The following is a 21,983-nucleotide window of genomic DNA, read 5'->3' on the forward strand; positions in this document are numbered from 1 at the left end:
GTGAGTTTCATTTCAATTTTAATTCAAATAAATGCAAATATAATGTCATTTAAAAAATAACTCATAATTATAATACATGTATGGTAATTATTTAAAAAAATATATTTTTTTAAAATATAAAATATATTTAAGACATGTCATGCTCCTTCTAATCAGTTTTAGCTCTGAATTTATTTTATTATTATTTTTAGTCAATTTATTTTTACTTAACGTAATATATAATAATAAATAACAAATAATAAAACATGCACAAATAAATATCACAATCATACTTATTATTATTATTATTATTATTTTAACAGTATGTGCCCAAGGTTTTTATTTTTCTAATCGCACAAAAATAATTAAATTATTTAGTTATTTATCAAAGAACCTACTGTAATTTTTATCCATTTATAGTTACAATGTCTGCAAAACCTCTAAAAGTTGCAGAGCGCTGATTCCGGAGGCTCCTTCCATAAACGTTAAAATAAACACTTCTTTACTTTCACCATGCGCGAATTATCCTAACATATCTGTTGCTATGGAAACGATACGGTATCAGAGCGAGCGTGTTCATGTGAATCTGTGCTTATTAATGAATCAACACCTGATTCTGACCAATCAGGGTGCAGGATTCTGTGGTGGGGTAATGATGTGTACTAGCTGATGATCCATGTCTGAATCACAGGCAAAGTTACAACTTCAACTCAGACCAATTCAGCAACAAAATCGCAGACCCGATCCGTAGCGCCTGAAATGGCGGTGTGGGCGTCGGCATCTGCTACTGGAGTCATTCTGTTCATCTGTGTGTGTGTGTGTGTGTGGTGGATAAAGACCAGAAACAGACAATCAGGTAACAGCTGCACCACACACACTTTAGATACAATTACATTTATCTCCTAACACACCTGAGCTTGGCCGGCTAATATCACTTTCACTCGCTTGCTAATATAAAATATAAAGCTCATAAAGTTCTCTACATCGAATTTTTAATTCAGTTTTTTAGATATAAGGTTAGTTTCTAATATTTACTTTTATTGCAAACTTGTTATCTGTTATCACTAACTACATAAAAAATGAAGTCACTTGATACACATTGCAATGAATATGAAATATTGTGTAATTAGCTGCGATAAATACATTCTAAAGTAAGTAAAGAACATGTTATTTATTACAGAGCAAGCAAAACAGTCACAAAATGGTAAATTACGGTACTTGCGGAAGGAAGACTCGGCTTCACGGCTGTGGAAATTGGCTGTTGCTATGGCAACCCACAACCCACCACTTAAATGGCTAAACCATATTTTATTAATAAATTACATAAATACATAAATGTGAAGCGACTGTGTCATATAATTTAAATTCTGTATGTCCACTGTTAAAACAAAACTGCAAGACAAATAGAATTGAATTGAATATTGATTAATTCTCTTAAGCCATGTTGTGTTGTTTAAAATGTAATATCACACACTAACTCATTAAATATAAGTAATAAAATAAAAGTGCGTGTTGAAGCATTGAAAGAAAACCCACACATGTATACGATGCTGCACTGTGTTCCTGTTGTAGAGAGAATGGTGATCAGGCAAGGGCCTCCGAGCGAAGGGGACGAGCCAGAACACAGCGAGGACGGAGGGAGCTCAAGAACTTCCAGAGGATCTACACAATGGGTAAGAAACGCTGTGAGATGTAGGGTTCCGTGATTATCTTCACAATGTCCTTTTCCCATGGTTTGGATCCATTTAGCAGTGCGAGTAAAGTTCATTAGATGGACCCCTTAGGACTCCACTGTAGGCTCCATAGATGTCAGAAACACCAAGTACCCAGGTGTGGAGGTGACGGTTGGAGAAAGTGGAAGAACTCGAGTGTCCTGCACAGAGCCCTGACTGACTCCACCCCACTGAACACCTTTAGGATGAACTTGAACTGGAGTCTCCGCAACATCCCAAAACCAGAATCTGATCTCACTAATGCTCTTGTAGCTGAATGATCACTAATCCCCAGACACAATCCAACATCTAGTGGAAAACCTTCCAGAACAATAGATAAGAGCAAGCACATGGGTAATGAATCTGTTCAACAAGGACATATGGGTGTGATGGTCAGGGGTGCACAAACTTTTGAAGGTATAGTCTAGTTGAGGAAACGTCATTCCAGTGCCTCAGCAGAATCAGTGAAATCTACAGACGCATGTAGCAGGTTGTGTTTGCGAACCTTGACAGAAAGTCAGCAAGTCCTTGGTCAGTGTTTCAGCTATGAACAGAAGATTATCCGAGTCTGGCTAGCGTCTTTATCTTCTATATGCTAATTAATCTGTCTAGAAAGAAAAATCACCCTGTCACAAAGTCTAGATCCCAAATCATAGGTTTGTTTTAGGAAAGTTAGTAGAAAGTTTTAGGAGAGGGAGTAGAGTGCACTGTGATGGGTTGGATACCCTGTCCACTGTTACGGCATTTAGCAGATGCCCTTATCCAGAGCAACTTACATTTTACCTCATTTATACAACAATTTCAGTCGCATGGTTTTGTCTGTTCATGGTGAAAAAAAAGAGAGGCAAAACTAAGTTCGGCTAAATGGAAGAGAAGATTGTGTACACAATCACTGATTACGGATTGATACGTATAGCTGATATTTCCTGTTGTTCCTGTTCTTTCCTGCAGTACATGGTTCCTGTGTACGAGTCCTACTTCGATCTGCAGAGGAGTGAAGATGAGCAGTGTGCTGCTTCAGACACTGATACTGCGTGTGCAGCAGCCAAAAAGTGCTAACAAAGATAAAGACGAACAACAGGAAGTCTGGTCAGAAATCCCCAGCTTAGCTTGAAACTACAGAGCTAACAATGCCATTGACAGAACGTTGGTCATTTCAGTGGAACATAAGTTTTGTGTCACAGATCTATTTTGTGAGTATCGAATACAATTGTGCCAGCAGGAAATTTGCGACTTTAACCAATACCTTTGACTCTACCGCTTGGTGAAAGCGATCCAAAATGGAGGAAGCGCTCATTCTTTTAGCATGAAAATTTTCTGTTTTCTTTTTAGTAGTTTAACCAGACAGATAAACTGCTAACATGACACAAACGTTTGTAAGCAGCTGCTACTGTTTACTGTCATTTAGCAAAGGTTTAACTGCAACAAAATGTACATGAATTTACAGCTAGCTAACTAATGCCATGCTAATTTGCCAGTCCTGTGCCTATTTTTAAAGATTTCTAGCCGACAGCTACAGTAGAGCACGTTGCATTAGCATGATTTTAAGCAGTCCTAATAGGGCTAAAAGTAAATGGAAGCTAATTGAGCATTAAGCCTGGTTTTCTTTACAGCTTTCCGCTAACAGTGAAGTGAACAAAGTGTGTATTTCTGCAGTAGTGTTTGATGTGTGCTAGCGCTGAGGTGTTTTTTTCTGTAAAGGCCAAGTCATATATATGTGTGTGTGTGTGTGTGTGTGTTCTATCTCATGAAAATGTTCTTCTTAAAGAACAGGACATCCTGAAGCTCTGTGTTTTTTTTAATGATTAAATAAATGAATTTATTTAAATAAACATGTTTTCCGTTTCTTCCTTGAGATTTTTGTAATAGAAGCTGAGGTGTAAGATCCTACCAGCGAGAAAGATCTTAGCTGTCGGTCAGTAGATTAAATAGAATCGTCTGAATCTCCCTTAGTAGTTTCGATCCAGAATCATATACTGTGTGAAAAAGTTTACACACCCCTGGGAAAATAGTGTGGGTGGGGGGGAGAAAAGAGAAAAGAAAAGAAACCTTTATCAGATCTTTTTCTACCTTTAATGTGAATCAGCATTTAAATGAGTTAGAAACACATTTTTATACCGTAAACAAAATGAATGAAATCATTTGGTTGCATAAGTTTACACACCCCTTCTGCTGATACTCTCCGGTCTACTGTCCGTCTCGGTTCATTCAACTCTTTTCCTTACAGAAACCTCTCCAGGTCTGTTAGTCGGTGAGGAGACCACTGCCTTCTTCAGGTCATTCCACAGGTTTCTGATAGGATTCTGTTATCCCAGTGCTGTGTTGTTGCTTACTTTGGTTCTTTATCATGCTGGAAGGTGAAATATTTCTTCCTCTCTAGCTGTCTGACAGATATTTTGCTCCTGAATACTTAGATATTTGGAGATTTCCATGATTCCCTCCACCCTGACTAGAAGAGAAGCGTGATGCTGCCACCACCGTGCTTCAACCTTGGGGGTGGGGGGGCTATCTGGGGGATCAGCTGCCTTGTTTTTGTATGCAATATATCCACTACTTTAATTATTTTTATTACAATATATATGTATAGCTGGAAGAAATAAATGAAACTGTTCAACTCGGGATCGAGACGGAGAGTTTTTACGTGTTTATTCAGATACAAAAGGCTTGTAGTCATCTGTGTTTCCTTAGCAACGTGAATAACCCGTCACAATAAAGAGCACAGTAGGTGCTTATCTGTGTAGCGGTGTTTCACCAAAACCCAAAAGTCAGCTACGCTAATCCTGCATAAGTAGCAGAGTAAGTGTGTGTGTGTGTGTGTGTCTGTGAGAGAGAGAGTGTGTGTCTGTGAGAGAGAGAGAGTGTGTGTCTGTGAGAGAGAGAGTGTGTGTGTCTGTGAGAGAGAGAGTGTGTGTCTGTGTGAGAGAGAGTGTGTGTGTCTGTGAGAGAGAGAGTGTGTGTCTGTGTGAGAGAGAGTGTGTGTGTCTGTGAGAGAGAGAGTGTGTGTGTCTGTGAGAGAGAGAGTGTGTGTCTGTGAGAGAGAGAGAGTGTGTGTCTGTGAGAGAGAGAGTGTGTGTCTGTGAGAGAGAGAGTGTGTGTGTCTGTGAGAGAGAGAGTGTGTGTCTGTGAGAGAGAGAGAGTGTGTGTCTGTGAGAGAGAGAGTGTGTGTCTGTGAGAGAGAGAGAGTGTGTGTCTGTGAGAGAGAGAGTGTGTGTGTCTGTGAGAGAGAGAGTGTGTGTCTGTGAGAGAGAGAGTGTGTGTCTGTGAGAGAGAGAGTGTGTGTCTGTGAGAGAGAGAGTGTGTGTCTGTGAGAGAGAGAGTGTGTGTGTCTGTGAGAGAGAGAGTGTGTGTCTGTGAGAGAGAGAGAGTGTGTGTCTGTGAGAGAGAGAGAGTGTGTGTGAAATCAGGCCATGCTGGAACTTTTTATGAAGGTCAGTGGTTGGAAATGGAAAGTTCTGATGTCACTTCCTCTCGTGCTGAAGATTTGACGAGTCGAACACAAGTTAAAACTTTTCATCTGAAATAAAATGAGTTGTCTCTCAGACCCACGCGATATGCTCTGTCTGGACGGCTTTTCCCTGAGTTCTCCGGTCTCCGGCCTGAAAATATGCTAACAGGTGGATTAGTGACACAGTTATCCTCGTATGTGTGTGTGTGTATGTGTGTGTGTGTGTGGTCCATGGTGTGTTGCCACTTCATGCATCAGTCGTCAGCAAAATTCAGCCACTGTCATATATTTATGCACTTGTGTGTCAGTTAGTGTGTGTGTGTGTGTGTGTGTGCGTGTGTGTGTGTGTGTGTGTGTGCACAACTGTTTTGGTTTTGGTGGTTACATGTTATATGAAAAGAGGCCACAGTGAATAAAAAGACACAGGTACAAACACAAAGACACACACACACACACACACACACACACATACCACTCTTCAGGAAGTGCGTCTTTGGACATAAAGTGCTAAGAAAGAAAAGTTCTCATAGTCAATCAGTGTGTGTGATAAAATATGATAAAATATGTTCTTGGATATATAACAGAGTCACTGAATCACAGAGTCAAGGAGTCACAGAGTCACAAAGAGTTATGGGGTACCAGAGTCACTGAATCACAGAGTTAAGAAGTCAATAGTCACAGAGTCACAAAGTCACAGAGTCACAAGTCATGTAGTCATAAAGTCACAAAGAGTTATGGAGTAACATGGAGACACTGAATCACAGAGTCAAAGAGTAACGACTCACAAGTCACAGTCACAAAGAGTCATGGAATAACAGAGTAACAGAGTCATGGAGTCACAAATTCACAGAGTAACTGAATCACACAGTCAAGGAGTCACAGAGTCAAGGAGTCAGTAGTCACAGAGTCACAAAGAGTTATGGGGTAGCAGAGTCACTGAATCACAGACTCAAAGAGTCACAGAGTCACTGACTCACAGAGTCAAAGAATCACGAGTCACAGAGTCACAAGTCATGTAGTTACAGAGTCACAAAGAGTTATGGAGTTACAAATTCACAGAGTCACAAAGAGTTATGGAGGAACAGAGTCACTGAATCACAGAGTCAAAGAGTCAGTAGTCACAGTGTCACAAAGAGTTATGGAGTAACAGAGTCAAGGAGCCACAGAGTCACTTAATCACAAAGAGTCATGAAGTAAAAGAGTCACAAAGTCACAGAGTTATAGAATAACAGAGTTAATGAATCATAGAGTCACAGAGTCATTAAGAGTTATAGAGTAACAGAGTCACTGAATCAGAGTCAAGGAGTCATTAGTCACAGAGTCACAAAGTGTCATGGAGTCAAAAAGTCACTGAATCACAGAGTCAAGAAGTCATTAGTAACAGAGTCATGTGTCACAGGGTCAAAAGTCAGGTAGTCACAGAGTCACAAAGAGTCATGGACAAACAGAGTCACTGAATCAGAGTCAAGGAGTCACTGACACACAGAGTCAAAAAATTATGAGTCACAGGGCCACAAGTCATGTAGTAACAGAGTCACAAAGAGTCATGGTGAAACAGAGTCACTGAATCAGAGTCAAGGAGTCACAAGTCACAGAGTCACAAAACGTCATAGACTAGGAGAGTCACTGAATCAGAGTCAAGGAGTCATGAGTCACAGGGTCACAGAGTCCCAGAGGCACAAGTCATGGAGTATCAGAGTCTCATAACGGAGTATCATATCAATAAAAACTCCAAGCATTAGATATAAGCGTCAGACCAGTGAGTGTTCCAGCCGTGTACAGCAGTGTGAGGCTGAGCTCAGTGGCGCCCTCTGCTGAACAAACGGTCACAATCCTCTATTCACCTGACTGCGGATAGAAAAGAGTAGACCACCGTGTGGTCAGATTATTATCTCTGCCCTGTACAGTGGATGGCTTCAATTCAGTCTGAAGAGAAAGTTCCATTCATCTGGATTTAAGTCAGAGGAATAAATTCACATAAAAAGATCATTAATAATTTTATTCATAAACTCAAACAGAGTGTTGAGGAACTGGCAGATTTTCAGACTCCAGGGTGTTCCATGTAATGTTCTTAAAGTGGAAGAGGAAGTTGGATGGGCCTGGAATGAAAAGTGTGTGTGTGTGTGTGTGTGTGTAAAAGAGGTTCCTCTCAGATTTGCATGGATTTGCTTATCTCCAAATGATCTCTGTACACACATTAACATGTAGCATGACTCAGAACACAAGGGGAGGCTGATCTTCAGATTCATCATGCGGATATTTCTAAACTCCTATCTCGTTATTCCAGGCCTAAATTCTCTTCGATATATATACGAAATGTTAACGAAGGTGCGTGAACTGCATTACCCATCATCCCCTGAGCGTTTATTGGTCACATGCCTCACTAAACACTCGCTCTTCTTTCTCTTTTCACTTTCATCTGCAGCATTATTTCAGATCTGGTTTCTGAGGACCTCATTGCCCCCCCCCCCCCACAGCGTTGTTTGTTTGTCTCTCTGCCTTCGAATGTTTTACTCGTCTTACTCTGAACTCAATCATGAATCCCAAACACAAACAATCAGGGTTGGGTTAAAAGGTCGCTGACTGAGAAACGTCCATGATGTCACTCCTGATAATCAGCCTTGATCAGGGGTTTAATCCAATCCACAGACTTTTAGATTGATTTTTTTTGGTCAGCGTGATCGGTGATTGACTTTATATGCAATAGTACGACAAAATAAAGGAAAATGTTAAGCAGAGGAGACGTTACGCTGATCAACGCTGACAAGAAATGGTAGAGCGTATCAACCACACGGCTATCTGTGACGATGAGGTCATTAAGTGGTCATAAGTCTGATTGCATGCAGAAAAAAAATAAATCTTTCCCAGCATCTGGTGGTTTTGACACACGGATTCCGTCTCCGTGACTCGACGGCGGACTTTTTACCACACAGTTCTTCTTTATTTCTTCACTTGTTTATTGCTTAAGCCTGGCTTACAGTTTTAAGAGTATTAATGAAACCTTTGAGACGTTTCAGCAGCTTCCTTTGAATCTGAACTCAGAAATGATCATACGAATCCGTTAAAGGCAACAAAAGACAAAACTTTCATTTGAATGATTTTCTATTGATCTATTTTCAGTACATTCGAGTTTAAGATTTTATTTCTGTGTAGGATTTTATTGTCTGAAACCGAAGTAGCTAAATAGTGGCCGAAACCACACTGACCGAACACAAAAACTCATCAATTTTAGTTGTTTTTTTTTATTTAAAATTAATTTTAAAATCAATCTTGTGGCATACTTTGTGAATTATAGATATGTTTTATAAATAAATTAAAAAAAAGTTATATATATCCCAAAGTGTTAACTTTTCGATTTTTTTGCAATTCCTGCAAACTAATTAACATCTATTAACGCGTATTTCTCTTAAAATGTCATGTTTTATTGTTGTAAAATGACGTGAATTCATTTCATCTTTATTTAATGGCTGAGTTTCGCGTCAAAACAGGGACAGCTAGCGACACCTCCTCTCACAACAAGCTCTATTTAATCCTCTGATGCAACCGGACGCGGAGGAATACTCCTGTCATTAGTAGGGCGGTGGCGATTCGTCTTGTTGCCCGGGAGACGGGTGAAAAAGAAGTGCGACGGAAACTGAGCTTCATTTCGCCGCCATCTTGGCTCCAGGTCATCGTCTGTGTGTTCTTCCTTGCAGCATTGTGGCTAGATCCAAAATGGCGGCAGTTGCTTCGCTAAGCTGGCTCGAAATAAAAACACGGTCAGTGCCCGAGCTCTGGAGCGGCCGGCAGCGGGAGAGAAGTTACCGCTTCTCCTGCTCCGCTTTCCCCTGATTACACTGAATAAAAGGCAGGTAAGGAATGACATTTATTTGTGTTTTCTAAACGTTGTTTTGTTTCTCGTGTGAGATGTCTGATTTGTGAGCGCGCTTTAGTGCTGGGAATGTTTACGTTTAAATTTAAACGTCTCTTAGATACAAACGTCACTGGGCGCTCGCGAGACGTAGCTTAGCTTAGCTTAGCTTAGCTTAGCTTGGTTTGTATTGCTCCGTGTAAACAAGCTCGAGCCGCCCTCCATCGCTGATGTTGGATCATTTTTGTCATTATTAATGTCTTTATTATTAGATTAGATGTGGATTTATTTGAGTTGTAGTGCCGTGACTCGGGTCACTTTGACGGTTAGGGGCAGTCTGGGCTGGGAGGCGGTGACCAGGCCTCGTCTCCGGCTAGCATGCTAACTCACTAACTAGCTGACCGAGTGTACAATCATAATAAAAGACGAAATTCTGTCACTATTACAAACAGTTTAAGATATTAACATGTAAACCTTGTGAGTGTTCTGTGAGTGTGTAATAAAGCAGCTGAGTGTCAGGGTTCATGACAGTTGTACTGCTAATAATGTATCTGTAACACGGTACATAATAACGTTATAACATTTTGATTACATTTTCACTTTAAACACAAATAAAACACACGATTTGTTTAGAAAGAGTGTGTCTAAGTGTCCGAGAGTGAGAAGAGTTGGTACAAAGTGTGTTAAATGAAGAATAACATTTCATTTATTCATAAAAAAAAAAACTAATAAAGTAAATAAAAAATATATAAATGCGTAATATGCTTAATTAAGCTTATATGTAACTTAAATGGCTCCTAAATTTATTTTCAAGCATGGAAAAAAGTTTTAAAAAAATTTTTTGGTTATTTGTTTGTGTGTGAAAGTAAAACAAATTGTATATTTTTTTTTATTTTTGTATTTTTCTTTGGCTATTTTATTCTTATTAAAATGCTTTGTTGTAAGTAACATTCACTAAATATTTAAAAGAAAGAAAGAGAAAGAAAAAATATTCTTTTTATTGTTGCGGTATGAAAGACCGGTTTGATTAAGACGAAACGCCCTGACGCCCTGTTTCAGACGAGGTTAGTTTCATACCAGGAGGTGTGTCATGGAATTTTTCCTGAAGTATATCAGCTCCATAGGAATGCTCAGAATTTTTTTTTAACACAGTTCTACAAAACATGCGGCAGAAAGAATTCTGGGTATTATACTGATTAATATATTAATGTATAATAATAATATACAGTTGTGGTCAGCTGGAGTGTTGAAGAAGTGACCCTTTCAGGAGGTTTTAGGTTAATTACTGAGCTCCTACAGACTTGTTATGGTCATGTGACCTGCTAATGATCCAGCATGGCCATGCCCCCTACAACATGCATGTGTAATGTATTGTATCCGTCCATCCCGGAGGTCAGTGTTTATTATGATGGTTGTGGTCAAAAACATTCAGCTTTTCCTTGAAAATGTGTGATACAGCTTGTGGAGTCCTTCTGTTTGTGGAAATTGGTGAAACTGCAAGCACTGGTTGTAAACTGGTACCAGTAAAGACTCTACTGTGGTCACATGACCGGAAGATGGCTTGGGCTGAATGTGTGTTGTGGTGATGTCACACGACCCTTTTTTTTTTTAAAACAGTGCAAGATCATTCAAATATCGCAGAGATCGCTTGATTTTGTGTTTGTTTCCATGATCACAAAGTCACCAGGTCCTGGGGGGACCAAGTGATCCCAAGAGAATCGGTCAGAATTACTATGCACATCCTCCAGATGCAAAACTAATCCCGTCTGAATAGAGGGTTTGTTCTAGCGGCCAGTTAGACGTGGTCACATTGATCATTGATGACCCATTACTGTATTCTGAGGAGGAAAGACTGGATCTCGCCCTCACGTAGCCGCTGTCCAGCTGAGACAGGTTGATCACCATGCCAGGGAGCTGAGCTGTGAATGAGCATGACCTAATTCATGAATAATTCTGTGGGTTTATATGAACGAGTGGGAAAAGGGCAAGTGACAAGGACGCAGGAGTTTATTAGCACAGCTTACACACGGATCTTTCACTCTGCAGGTTAATCACGACTGTGTAAGATTTACTCCACACGATCACATCAACTATATTATTATACTAGATTATAATACATAATAGTGACCTTTTCTAACAAGGTCAAACATTTTAAAGGTGCGGTAGTTGAGACTGGGCTGTTTTTTTTTCTTTTCTTTTCTTCTCTTTCAAGGTTAGGCGAGTTCATAATCTGAATGATTTTCCTACTCCCCTGTTCCCGCCCATGTTCACAGAGCCCCGCCCCTAAGGATTCACGATGGCTCGAGGCATTAAAGTTTATTTATACTTTATAATGACTCATAGCTTGTGAATGTCCTCATAAATGAATGTGACGTGTCTGTGTGGTGTAATATCAGCGTACAGAGTGGAGGCAGTGTTTCCTGTGACGCAGTGTCACAGTGAAGGTAGATACAGTCACATGTGACTGGGTGACTTTTTATACACCCTAATGTAAAATTATCATCAAATCGTCCTCTCGTCTAGCCCAGTCTTCTCTAGCCCTGTCCTCTCCTCTAGCTCAGTCTTCTCTAGACCCATCCTCACGTCCAGCCCCGTCCTCTCGTCCAGCCCAGTCTTCTCTAGCCCCGTCCTCTCGTCCAGCCCAGTCTTCTCTAGCCCCGTCCTCTCGTCCAGCCCAGTCTTCTCTGGCCCCGTCCTCTCGTCCAGCCCAGTCTTCTCTGGCCCCGTCCTCTCGTCCAGCCCAGTCTTCTCTGGCCCCGTCCTCTCGTCCAGCCCAGTCTTCTCTGGCCCCGTCCTCTCGTCCAGCCCAGTCTTCTCTGGCCCCGTCCTCTCGTCCAGCCCAGTCTTCTCTGGCCCCGTCCTCTCGTCCAGCCCAGTCTTCTCTGGCCCCGTCCTCTCGTCCAGCCCAGTCTTCTCTAGCCCCGTCCTCTCGTCCAGCCCAGTCTTCTCTGGCCCCGTCCTCTCGTCCAGCCCAGTCTTCTCTGGCCCCGTCCTCTCGTCCAGCCCAGTCTTCTCTGGCCCCGTCCTCTCGTCCAGGCCAGTCCAGTAGTTATCAAAATGTCCAATCTACTATCAGAATTTACCACAAGACATTCACCTGTATAAAAAACAAACAAACCCACAGTAACCATAGTGATCAGCAGGCTCTAAGTATGAAGGTCATGTCAGCACATTTATAATAGCTAGGTGTCAGTTTTAAGCTATACCTTTCAGGGTAAAAAAAAAAAAAATCAGGTTAAATGTTTATTTGCATAATAGCTTAAGAACCAAAATGTTTCTTTCTGTTCAGTTTTTATTAAATAATGCCAGAATTTTTAGCCTTCATGGCAATAAAAAAATGACTAACATTTTTAACTACTGTCCCAGAACCATCTCGAAACTTTGTCATCTGTCCTGAACTGACCCTCACGATTTCTTTTGATTACGAAAGTGTTGTATTTATTTCTCATAAAACATTAATCTGGTGTATATAATATCCTGTCGCTTTCTCTCAGCTGGAGCACACTGTTATTACTGTCACTAGTGTTTTTTCAGTAGCTATAGCACACACAAAATAAGTCACTCGATGACTTCATACTCATTTGCATATTAATCTATCTTCTTCAGAATCACTGGCTTAAAAAAGTACAAATAAGGTTACATGAAGGAAGATTTTCAGCCCTGACTAATGTTCAAGATCTTTTTTGGAAGAAAAATGTGTCACAAAAGTACTTTGTGTACGAGTAAAAAAACACCACTGTGCAATGGAGTTTATGCAAAACCAAGCCTGGCTTAAAACCAAGTTGCAGAAATGCTTCTGCTTTTCAGGACCAATTCCTCCTTGTCATTCTTGCCGCTTGCTTGTTTTAACGTTTGACCATCGCAGTATACATCTCTTTCAGTCTCCTGGCTTTATGGGTGCTGAATAAGCATTTACTTTGACAAATCATTAATCTTAGTAGTAGCTAGGCCAAGTGTGTTGTACAGTCCCATGTTACAAACATTGTGCCTTCATGCAAAACATCTGCATATTATTGACCAGTGTTTCTTATGAGATGTGGTGTTCTGTGCTGCTTAGTGTTGGACATAGTTTTCTCAGATAACCCACAACGTTGTTACTGTTACAGTCAGCCTGATGGTTCTGCATGCCGTGTATGTGCTTGCTTGCTTCATAGTTACAGCATTGAGGTGTCTGTGTAGTATGCTATGTTTAGGAAATCAAAGCTTCAGTTTTGCAAGTGTTATTAAGGAGCCTATGAGTCTTTTGGGCAACTACAAACCAGATCCAGCCCAGAAACAGTATATGCAAGTGCTACTGATTTATCCACAATGGAGTAGTATCACTCTTGATTCTTTTGCAAAGTGTTTGGTTTATTGGAAAATTTGACTTAACAATCAGGCAAGATCATATGGATCTGATCACATCATTAAATTTGAATAGTACTGATTTTGTTAAATGTTAAAAGTAGTTTTCACAAGACATGACCACAGGCCATGAAATGGTTCCTTTTTCCTTAAAATAATTTTCTGGGCTGCAAGCAAAAAGCATTCATTCATCTGGAGATCAGAATTTTACATCTATCGGTCAGCCATGCTTTCTGAGTGGGAGGGTTTGTGTATTCTCTCCTCAATCAAACACAGCAAAACTAGCCAATTGTGAGGGGATGGTTAGCACTTCTGTGGGTGTTACCCCATCCCAACAGGTTAAAAAGATGAAGTTGATTGGCTTCACATATCTCAGATGAAGCATGTGATGGACTTCACCCTCCTGGGGTTGTTAGCTATGGTATGATTGCGGAGACCTAACTGGTGGGTGGGAATTAGCCAAGACTAAATTTTAAGTTAAAAGAAAGAAATTAAGTAACGTACGTTCTTGTTTCAGGTGATTCCGGAGCTGTCCGTCACCCACCATGAAGATCTCTGAGTGCAAACTGAGCACGCACCGTGTTCTCCTATAAGCTGCCTGTACTCATTGAACCATGCCTGAAGATTAGTGCACCTCTCCTAAGCCAAATACCATTTAAAAATCTACATGACCCTCCATGTAGGCCTCCTCTCCGTCCCACTGGAGTGAACCCCCTAGTCTTGATTTCCTTCCCTTCCCATCGAGACCATCTTTTGTTGTCCTCTTGAAGACAAACCGGGACAATGTCCCTGTATTTGAAAATGGCTCCTACATAAAAACCCTTCAGTCCCATGCGTCCTGTAAGTGGAGACTCGTCCAGTGCTGCCCCTCCCGAGAGTGTGTCGTTGCTGGACTCTCTTTCCCCATCCGATATGTCCCTGCTGCAGTCCTTGGGCCCAGTGCAGAGCTGGCTGGGCCAGGAGCTGGAGAAATGTGGCATAGACGCCATGATCTACACCCGATACGTCCTCAGCCTCCTGCTGCACGACAGCTACGACTACGATCTGCAGGACCAGGTATGCTTGGTCTATCTATCTAGCGATCTATCAGGAAAATTCTTTTTTTCTAATCAGCATCTAAAGTATGCTAAAAGTAGTTTGCCAGTATACATTGCATCAGCATCCACTTTAAAAGTTGATCCGTCCCAGCCGTCAGCCAGCTGGCAAGGCACGTCTCTGTAGATGTAGAGAATTAATGCTGTCCTTCCCAGAAAGGGAAATGCAAGGTTGATTTCAGTTGTCTTGACTTGTTTCCTGCTAATGTCAGGTTACAATGTCAACACAATGCTTTTAGTTTTAGTTCCTGATTTATTTGCAGTGCTTCTGCTCTGTGTTGTCTTGCTGAGTCATTAACTGTTGCTCAGTCTGATTCAGGCATGTAACATTTTTGGTAACTGGAACATATTTAGATTAGGCCTATGCTGAAAAAGGAACCGTCTTAACCAGAGAACTGTGTGAAAAATCACCGCAGTGAACCTTTTGAACTATTTGATGCAGATTTGTATTTTGTTTTCACATTTTGCTTAGTACAGTACAATACAGACAGGGTGTAAGTTTATAGGTTTCTGGTATCAGGCTTTAAGATATGTGCTGTATGATCATCCCTATGCAGGAGAACGACATCTTCCTGGGTTGGGAGAAGGGAGCCGGTAAAAAATGGGGGAAGAGCAGGAGGAAGGGAGGGACAGACCTGAGTCTGGAGGAGATGAAGAAGCAGGCCGCTGTGCAATGCCTGCGCTCTGCTTCTGATGAAGTAAGACACTGTTGCTTCAGAAACAACTGTGCAATGACTTACTTTGTGTTCTGTTGATATGCTATAACCTGACTATTAGCTTGCATTATGAAATCCTGTTTTCGGTTTAGCATGAGAGACAGCTGCTCTATCCTAGTTGCATACACAAGAACTTTATGCAAACACTTGTATAATTAAGGAATGGATCACCACAGGGTGTGCTCTTAAACTAGACTCCACTTTGATGTTGACTGTTTTAACATCACGCTCTGTAATGTTCTGTTCCTGTTATTAAGACAGCAATTTGTTGATTGTTACCTTTAAAAAAAAAAAAAAAAAAAATATATATATATATATATATATATATATATATATATATACACACACACACACACACACACATTATATATGTATGTATGTATGTATACATACATACATACATACATACATACATATATAATGTGTGTGTGTGTGTGTGTATGTGTGTATATATATATGTATATATGTGTGTATATATATATATATATATATATATATATATATATATATATATATATATATATATATTGAAGTATACAGCATCGTACATGCTGTGATATTGTCTAGGACTGTACTGTATTTCTTTCTTTCTTTTTTGTAGTCATGGTAAACAAGGAATTTCATGGATCATATTTTGTGAGTGTGTGTGTGTGTGTGTGCTGCTTTAATTCATTATTATTATTTTTCCTTCTTGTCCCTGTCCCTCTCTCAGAACTCTGGAGTCGAAAGTTTGGTCGAGGAGCTTTGCTCCAAGCTCAAGGACATTCAGAACAAACAAAAAGGTTTGTTGAACTTTTGCTTCCATTTTCAGCTAGGTTTACCTTGATCTTTCACAATATGGAATTTTCGTCCCAGTTGAATTTTTCTTTTTCTTCTTTCTTCGACTTGAATGGCTTAAAAGAATGGCGTAATTGGCCATAAAATAGAATCTTATATATTTTTAACAAAAGCATCTGAAGTATTGATTAAAGACTAACATAGTTCATTCTTTCACAGAAAAAGAAAAGCAAACGATTAAGAAGTCTGATGAATCCCGATCTCCTGAATTGGCTGAATCACCTTCCTCTAAAGACCAGGTGGAAATGTAAGGAACTTCCCAAATTCATAAAAATTAAGTTTCTAAAGTTGAAGTCTTAAAATCTTAGTCTTTCCTCTTTTTTTTTTGCATTCAAGGTACTATGAAGCCTTTCCACCTCTATCAGAAAAACCTGTTTGTCTGCAAGAGATTATGACTGTGTGGAACAAGGCTAAAGCGAGTGCATATTCCAGCTCCTCATCTGCTGCCCCTCAAACGAGCACGGACACCTCCTCCCCGAAAGACTGCACCAGTGAGGGCGAAGTCTTCAAGGACAAAGCACCTGATGCATCAGTCACTACCACTACCAGTGAGAAGGCTCAGCACAGACGCAGCAAGAAAGAAAAAGAGAACCGATACCACGGGGGTGCTTCTGGGGCTTGCAGCGACCAGGTTGTCTCTCAAAATAAAAGGCATGCCAGACATCGTTCTGATTTGGGGCACCGTCCTCGGTCTTGGTCCTCCGGCTCCAGCGAGGGTGGCTCAAGCTCCAGTGGTAACCAGGGTGAGGCAAAGACCTGTAAAGGGACTCGGATCAGACACAGGTCTCGTGAGGTTAGCAGCAAAAACAAAAGAGGGCGAAACCATGGGCAAGTCAAACTGGCCCTTAAGGCTATTGACAAAGAAGAGCGCAGAAACACAGGTAGCAGTTGCAGTGCCTCCGAAGGCCCTTTGAAGAACCAACAGCACTACACAAAAAAAGGCAAAAAGCCATTAAGGGAGCTTCGGAAAGATCCCAGCTGGGTTGACTTGAAAGAGTCTGGAGGTGAAGCCAATAATAACAGGGAATACATGGAAGAACCCCTTTGGTACACCGAGCCCATATCAGAGTTTTTTGTCCCTTTCAGCTGGAGTAAACTGGAGACAAAGTATCGAAGCAAACCAGATTCCCCCAGTGACCTAGCCACAGCCATCGATGTGGAGAGTCTGTCAGAGCAAGTACAAGGGATCTGCATTGCCAACACTTCAATTCAAAGGGCGTACTTTACAGCAGGTACTTTCGTGGATGGGCATTTTGTAGAAGTGTCCGGCGAGGCAAACGAGGAGGCCACTGAACTGAATGGGACCTCAAGCTGCCCTCTTCCTGAGGATGGTAAAGATTTAGATGATGAGCATCTGTCTGAATTCACTCACTTCTATGAAGTTGATATATACCAATCCATATTGGATCCCAGTGCCTCAGATGCAGTACAAGAAAGTCGAATCTTAAACATGATTCGGCAAAAGAGCAATGAGCCAAGAGACATTGAGGCAGGGTGTTGTGTAGTTTTAGATGGCTTTGAACTGCAGGGGGAAAGTGCAATAAAGGCAGATTCTTTGGGAGCTTCAGGAGACGACGTGATTCTTACGCAAGACATGGAAAACATTGCTCATATGTGGGAGTGCTGCTCATCATCTAGTTCTGAGGAATTGGAAGTAGAAAGCTGTGCAGGTGACTCTCCAGTTAGGCTTTCCCCACTGTTGGGCAGCATGCCATTTAACCTGAGCAGGTTGTCAGGAACTTTTGGAGAGCCCCCTGTCCAAGATGTTAGTGGGAGCACGATGGCCCTAAACTCCTGTTTCTCGCTCTTTGAGGTGCAGTGTGATAGCTCTGCTTTCCCCTTTTCCTGCGACTCGCTTACATCCAGTCGCGAAAATGTAGATTCAAGTAGCTGTCTAGATTCTCATGCAAACAAACAGTCTCGCTTGCTAATTTGGACCAAAAATAGTGCCTTTGATGAAAACGAACACTGCTCTAACCTGTCGACGAGAACATGCAGCCCGTGGTCCCACTCAGAGGAGACGCGCTCAGACATTGAGCAAGTCACTGGCCAAGCCGATGAGTCCTCTCAGTTTGGCAGTGAGGAGCTTGGCTGCATAATTCCTCCTGTACCAACTTCGTACCTGGAGGAGGAGTTTTTGGATTTCTTGCAGGAGAGCCCAAGTCACCAGCAAGATGAAATGAATGCAGGCATAGTGTCCAATCAGACCTTCAACAAGGTATCTAAACTGGAGTCTGTTTGTGGAATAGCATTAGAGCAGGATGAGGGCAAACAGTACAACGCTGTTTTGTTTCCAGAAGACACCAACCAACAAAGTGATGATTACAGCTCAGGAATAATAAAAGATATTTGGATGGCTATTGGAGACCGAGATTGTGTTTTGGCTGTTGAAGTGGAGAAAGCAGACGATGACTTGTTTTCGGAGGAGACACCCAGCTATCACTGTGGCTGTCTTGATGGTGAGGCGAAGGAGCCCATCGAAAAGAAGGCCGTTCAGCGTTCTGAATACCACCTGTGGGAGGGTCAGAAGGAGGACCAAGGCCTGGCCAAAAACAAAGTCTCGAAGGTCGACGGAGGGGACTATGCAACACCCGCCAGGCCGTGGGATGTTGATTCAGATAGGGACAGTACATCGTTTATTCTTGGAGGAGTGTACGGAGAACTAAAGACCCTAAGCAGTGATGAGGAGTGGACCGTGGTCCAGCCCATCAACACTTGTGAGAGCCTGTTGCAGTGCGCCTCGGCTTCCTCGTCCGATGTGGTGACCATTGCGGGCACGGACGTGTTCATGAATACAGGCAGTTGCTTTGCTCCTGGTCATAAGCCTCTTTGGCGCCCTTTGGTGTCCTTTGGACAGAACGGTCAGGCTACCAAAGGGTCAGGGGAAGGACTGAATAAGGGATTTTCTGTTATCTTCCATGAAGATTTACTTGGATCCTGTGGAGGCTATTGCGGAGAGCAGCAAGGACTTGATTATCCATTTTCATCCTTTGATCTCAGTAACCCTTTTTCCCAGGTCCTGCATGTGGAATGCTCCTTTGAACCAGAAGACATGGCCTCATTCAGCCCAGGATTCAAGCCAAAGTCCATACTGTGCTCAAACTCCGACAACGAGCCATTCAGTCCGAGGCTTTATGGCATCAACCGCACTCAGTACCGGGCCATCCGCATATCCCCGAGGACTCACTTCCGGCCGATATCGGCTTCTGAACTTTCTCCCGGCTGGTGTAGCGTGTCGGACGGAGAGTCTGAAAAGGAGGAAATGAGTGTTCCTGTTTCTGGTCAGACGGACCTCTTTGATGACCCACAGGCAGACCTCAAACCCCTGGAGGAAGACGCAGAATGCGAAGGCCCTTACTATGGAAAGTCTGAACTGGAATCTGGTAAATTCTTACCCAGATTAAAGAAGTCGGGCATGGAGAAGAGTGCCCAGACGTCACTGGATTCCCAGGAAGGTGCGGGCACGACTCTGACCACTGTCGAGCAGGAGATTTGCTTAGACTGCGAAATCGCAGGAAAACCTGCAGCAGTGGCCACGAGCTCTCACGTGGAGGTGCCTGTGGATACGTTTCAGAAACAGGAGTCCTGCACAGAAAGGGAGGCTTGTAGGTCTGTTGGAGCAAGCCAGCTTCTGGAATTTGGGAAATCATATGACGTGGTTCAAGATTTGCATGAGGTAAGAGCATGTAATGTACTGTGTAACGTGTACGTCACAAATAAGGGTTTACCCCCTGACCCCAGCATTAGAGGATGTAATAAAATAAATTTTTAACCTAAAACGAGCTTCAGCATGTCCCATCACCCTTCCAAGTGACGACTGCATGACTTTTAAACTTCTCCATTATTTTTAATGGATTTGAGTGAATTTATCAGGGACTTGTACAACATGACTTCTGCAGACCTTTTTGCTAGTTTATTTTTGTTTGCCATCTCTAATCCCCTCCTCTGCTTCTGTGCTCATTTTCCTCCTGGTCAGTTTCCCCTGTTGAGTTTTGGAGAGCGGAGTGTGACGACTGGCCAGCGTGAGGACTGCTGGTGGCAGAATACACTTTGTTCCTCCATGTTTTCAGGATCTCGATGCACAGGTAAGAGAAGAAACAAGAAACACACTTTTCTCTCTTCTCACTTTTGTACATAAAAAAGAAAACTTCTACTGATTTCTCTTCTCTTCATTTCTCATCTCTCTGTTTTCTTTTTGCAGAAAGCAGTAACATATGAGTTTGCTGCTGAGCGCAGAGGAACCGGGCTGAAACCGGGCTTCTTCAGAACCTCGGCGCTTTTCTCCTCCTGCATTAAAACCCAGCAGAGGATGAGGATGAGGAGCAGTTTCATCAGAACAGAACATCGAAACCTCTGTTAATCTTTAAGTTTGATCCCCCGGCCCCACCCCTTCCCTCCTCCTCCTCCTCCTCCTCCTCCTCCTCTCACCCAACCCTTTTGTAATCATTAGAAACATAACCGAAGGGGAACTGTGTGTGTGTGTGTGTGTGTGTGTGCGTGCGTGCGCGCGCGCTCAGTCTTTATGGATCTGTTTGAAGTGTGTGTATTAATCAGCTTTGACAAAAGGCATGTAGCTGATGATGATCCTTAGTCAAGTCAGGTGATCTTTACTTGAACCCCATCTGATTTATTTATATATATATATATATATATATATATGTGTATATATATAATATTATTTATATATATATATATATATATATATATATATATATATATATATATATATATATATATATATATATATATATAAATATATAAATAATATTATATATATATATATATATATATATATATATATATATATATATATATATATATATATATATATATATATATATATATATACATACATACATACATATTATTTTTTCTTTTCTTTTCTTCCATTTTTTGGTGTGTGTATGAGACACTAGCTCGTCACTCCTTAACGGCAATGACAAATAGATCGTTTGTAGCCTGTCGCTTTCTCACACCAGCGGTTTGATTTAAGATTTCTTTTCTACCATTTTCAAGGAGTGACATTTTAGTGATCAATCTTTCCCCATTCACTTATTTGGAAAATGTGAGAAAGCTAAACCTTTTTTGTTTTTATTTTTGGTTCCTTGCAGCATAGGGCTAATAGTTTGGTGCGCATAAAAGCAACTTAAACAAGCATAATATCCTTTTGTGTGACGTATCAGACTGGGGGGAAACTAAGAAAGCGTGAAAAGGTTTTAGTTCCGCATTTCCTCATCACAGTTTACAGCTTACGCATTAAAAAAAGTTATTTTAATAAAATGAGATATTAAACGTATATATATATATATATATATATATATATATATATATATATATATATATATATATATAAAAAATATAAAGCTATAGGTGCGACCTGGGTTTGTGTGGGTATTTTTTTTTTCCCCCTGTAGCACAAAGAAATGGTGCGATCGATGATTTAAAAACACTCGTGTGCCCTTTTGTTGCACATCAAATACGTTCCCCATAAAACCAAGCAACACCCAGGTTTCCTGATTCATGCGTGGTTTTTTTGGTTTTTTTTCTTTAAAGATTGGAATTCAGTAGCAGAGAATATTGAGGTTTTATTTGCTTAGAAAAGCTACGGGATTCTTCATCCCCACTTCTTTTTTTTTTTTCCCCACGTAGACTTTGCGTGCTTTGGTGTGGGTTGCTGCTTTTTCGTTTTAAAGAAAAGCCGGTAGCATGACGACCCGGTGAAGAGATGGATTAAAAAGAAAAAATGTAAAAAATGATATATATTTAATTGTTCCTGTTTCCACAAGCGTAAGGCGTTTGGCGCCGGCTGCGACTTTTACTTCTGTTTTGTACTAAAGTTACGAGGCTGCGTTAAATATCATTTTCTTTAAAAAAAAAAAAAAAAAAAAAAAAAAAGTAGGATTTTCTTCTTTATAAAAAAAATAGTTTATAAACTACATTTTAGTCATTTGTTTGTACCTTTATATAAAGTGCATAGGTGTTTTCTGTTAGCCTCATGAATTAGCC

At 41.1% G+C, this 21,983-nt stretch overlaps 2 protein-coding genes across 2 annotated transcripts in view; both read left to right on the forward strand.

Annotated features, from left to right (window-relative positions):
- LOC131355613 (uncharacterized) overlaps positions 1-3,485 on the forward strand; it is a 5,005-nt gene extending 1,520 nt beyond the window's left edge. The window contains exons 3-5 of the mRNA XM_058394009.1: positions 671-835; positions 1,552-1,652; positions 2,643-3,485. Of these exons, the coding sequence (XP_058249992.1) occupies positions 671-835; positions 1,552-1,652; positions 2,643-2,750 (374 nt within the window). The 3' untranslated portion in view covers positions 2,751-3,485. The remainder of the gene's footprint in view (positions 1-670; positions 836-1,551; positions 1,653-2,642) is intronic.
- A 5,352-nt stretch (positions 3,486-8,837) lies between these two features.
- On the forward strand, positions 8,838-20,617 carry kiaa0232 (KIAA0232 ortholog). The gene is made up of 8 exons (XM_058394958.1): positions 8,838-8,987; positions 13,848-14,386; positions 14,982-15,122; positions 15,853-15,922; positions 16,137-16,224; positions 16,314-19,653; positions 19,954-20,062; positions 20,179-20,617. The coding sequence occupies exons 2-8, from the start codon at positions 14,162-14,164 to the stop codon at positions 20,193-20,195; spliced, it is 3,990 nt and encodes a 1,329-aa protein (XP_058250941.1). The 5' UTR covers positions 8,838-8,987; positions 13,848-14,161; the 3' UTR covers positions 20,196-20,617.
- Positions 20,618-21,983: the final 1,366 nt, after the last annotated feature.

Source organism: Hemibagrus wyckioides, linkage group LG07 (genome assembly GCF_019097595.1).
Source record: "Hemibagrus wyckioides isolate EC202008001 linkage group LG07, SWU_Hwy_1.0, whole genome shotgun sequence".
Classification (NCBI taxonomy): domain Eukaryota; kingdom Metazoa; phylum Chordata; class Actinopteri; order Siluriformes; family Bagridae; genus Hemibagrus; species Hemibagrus wyckioides.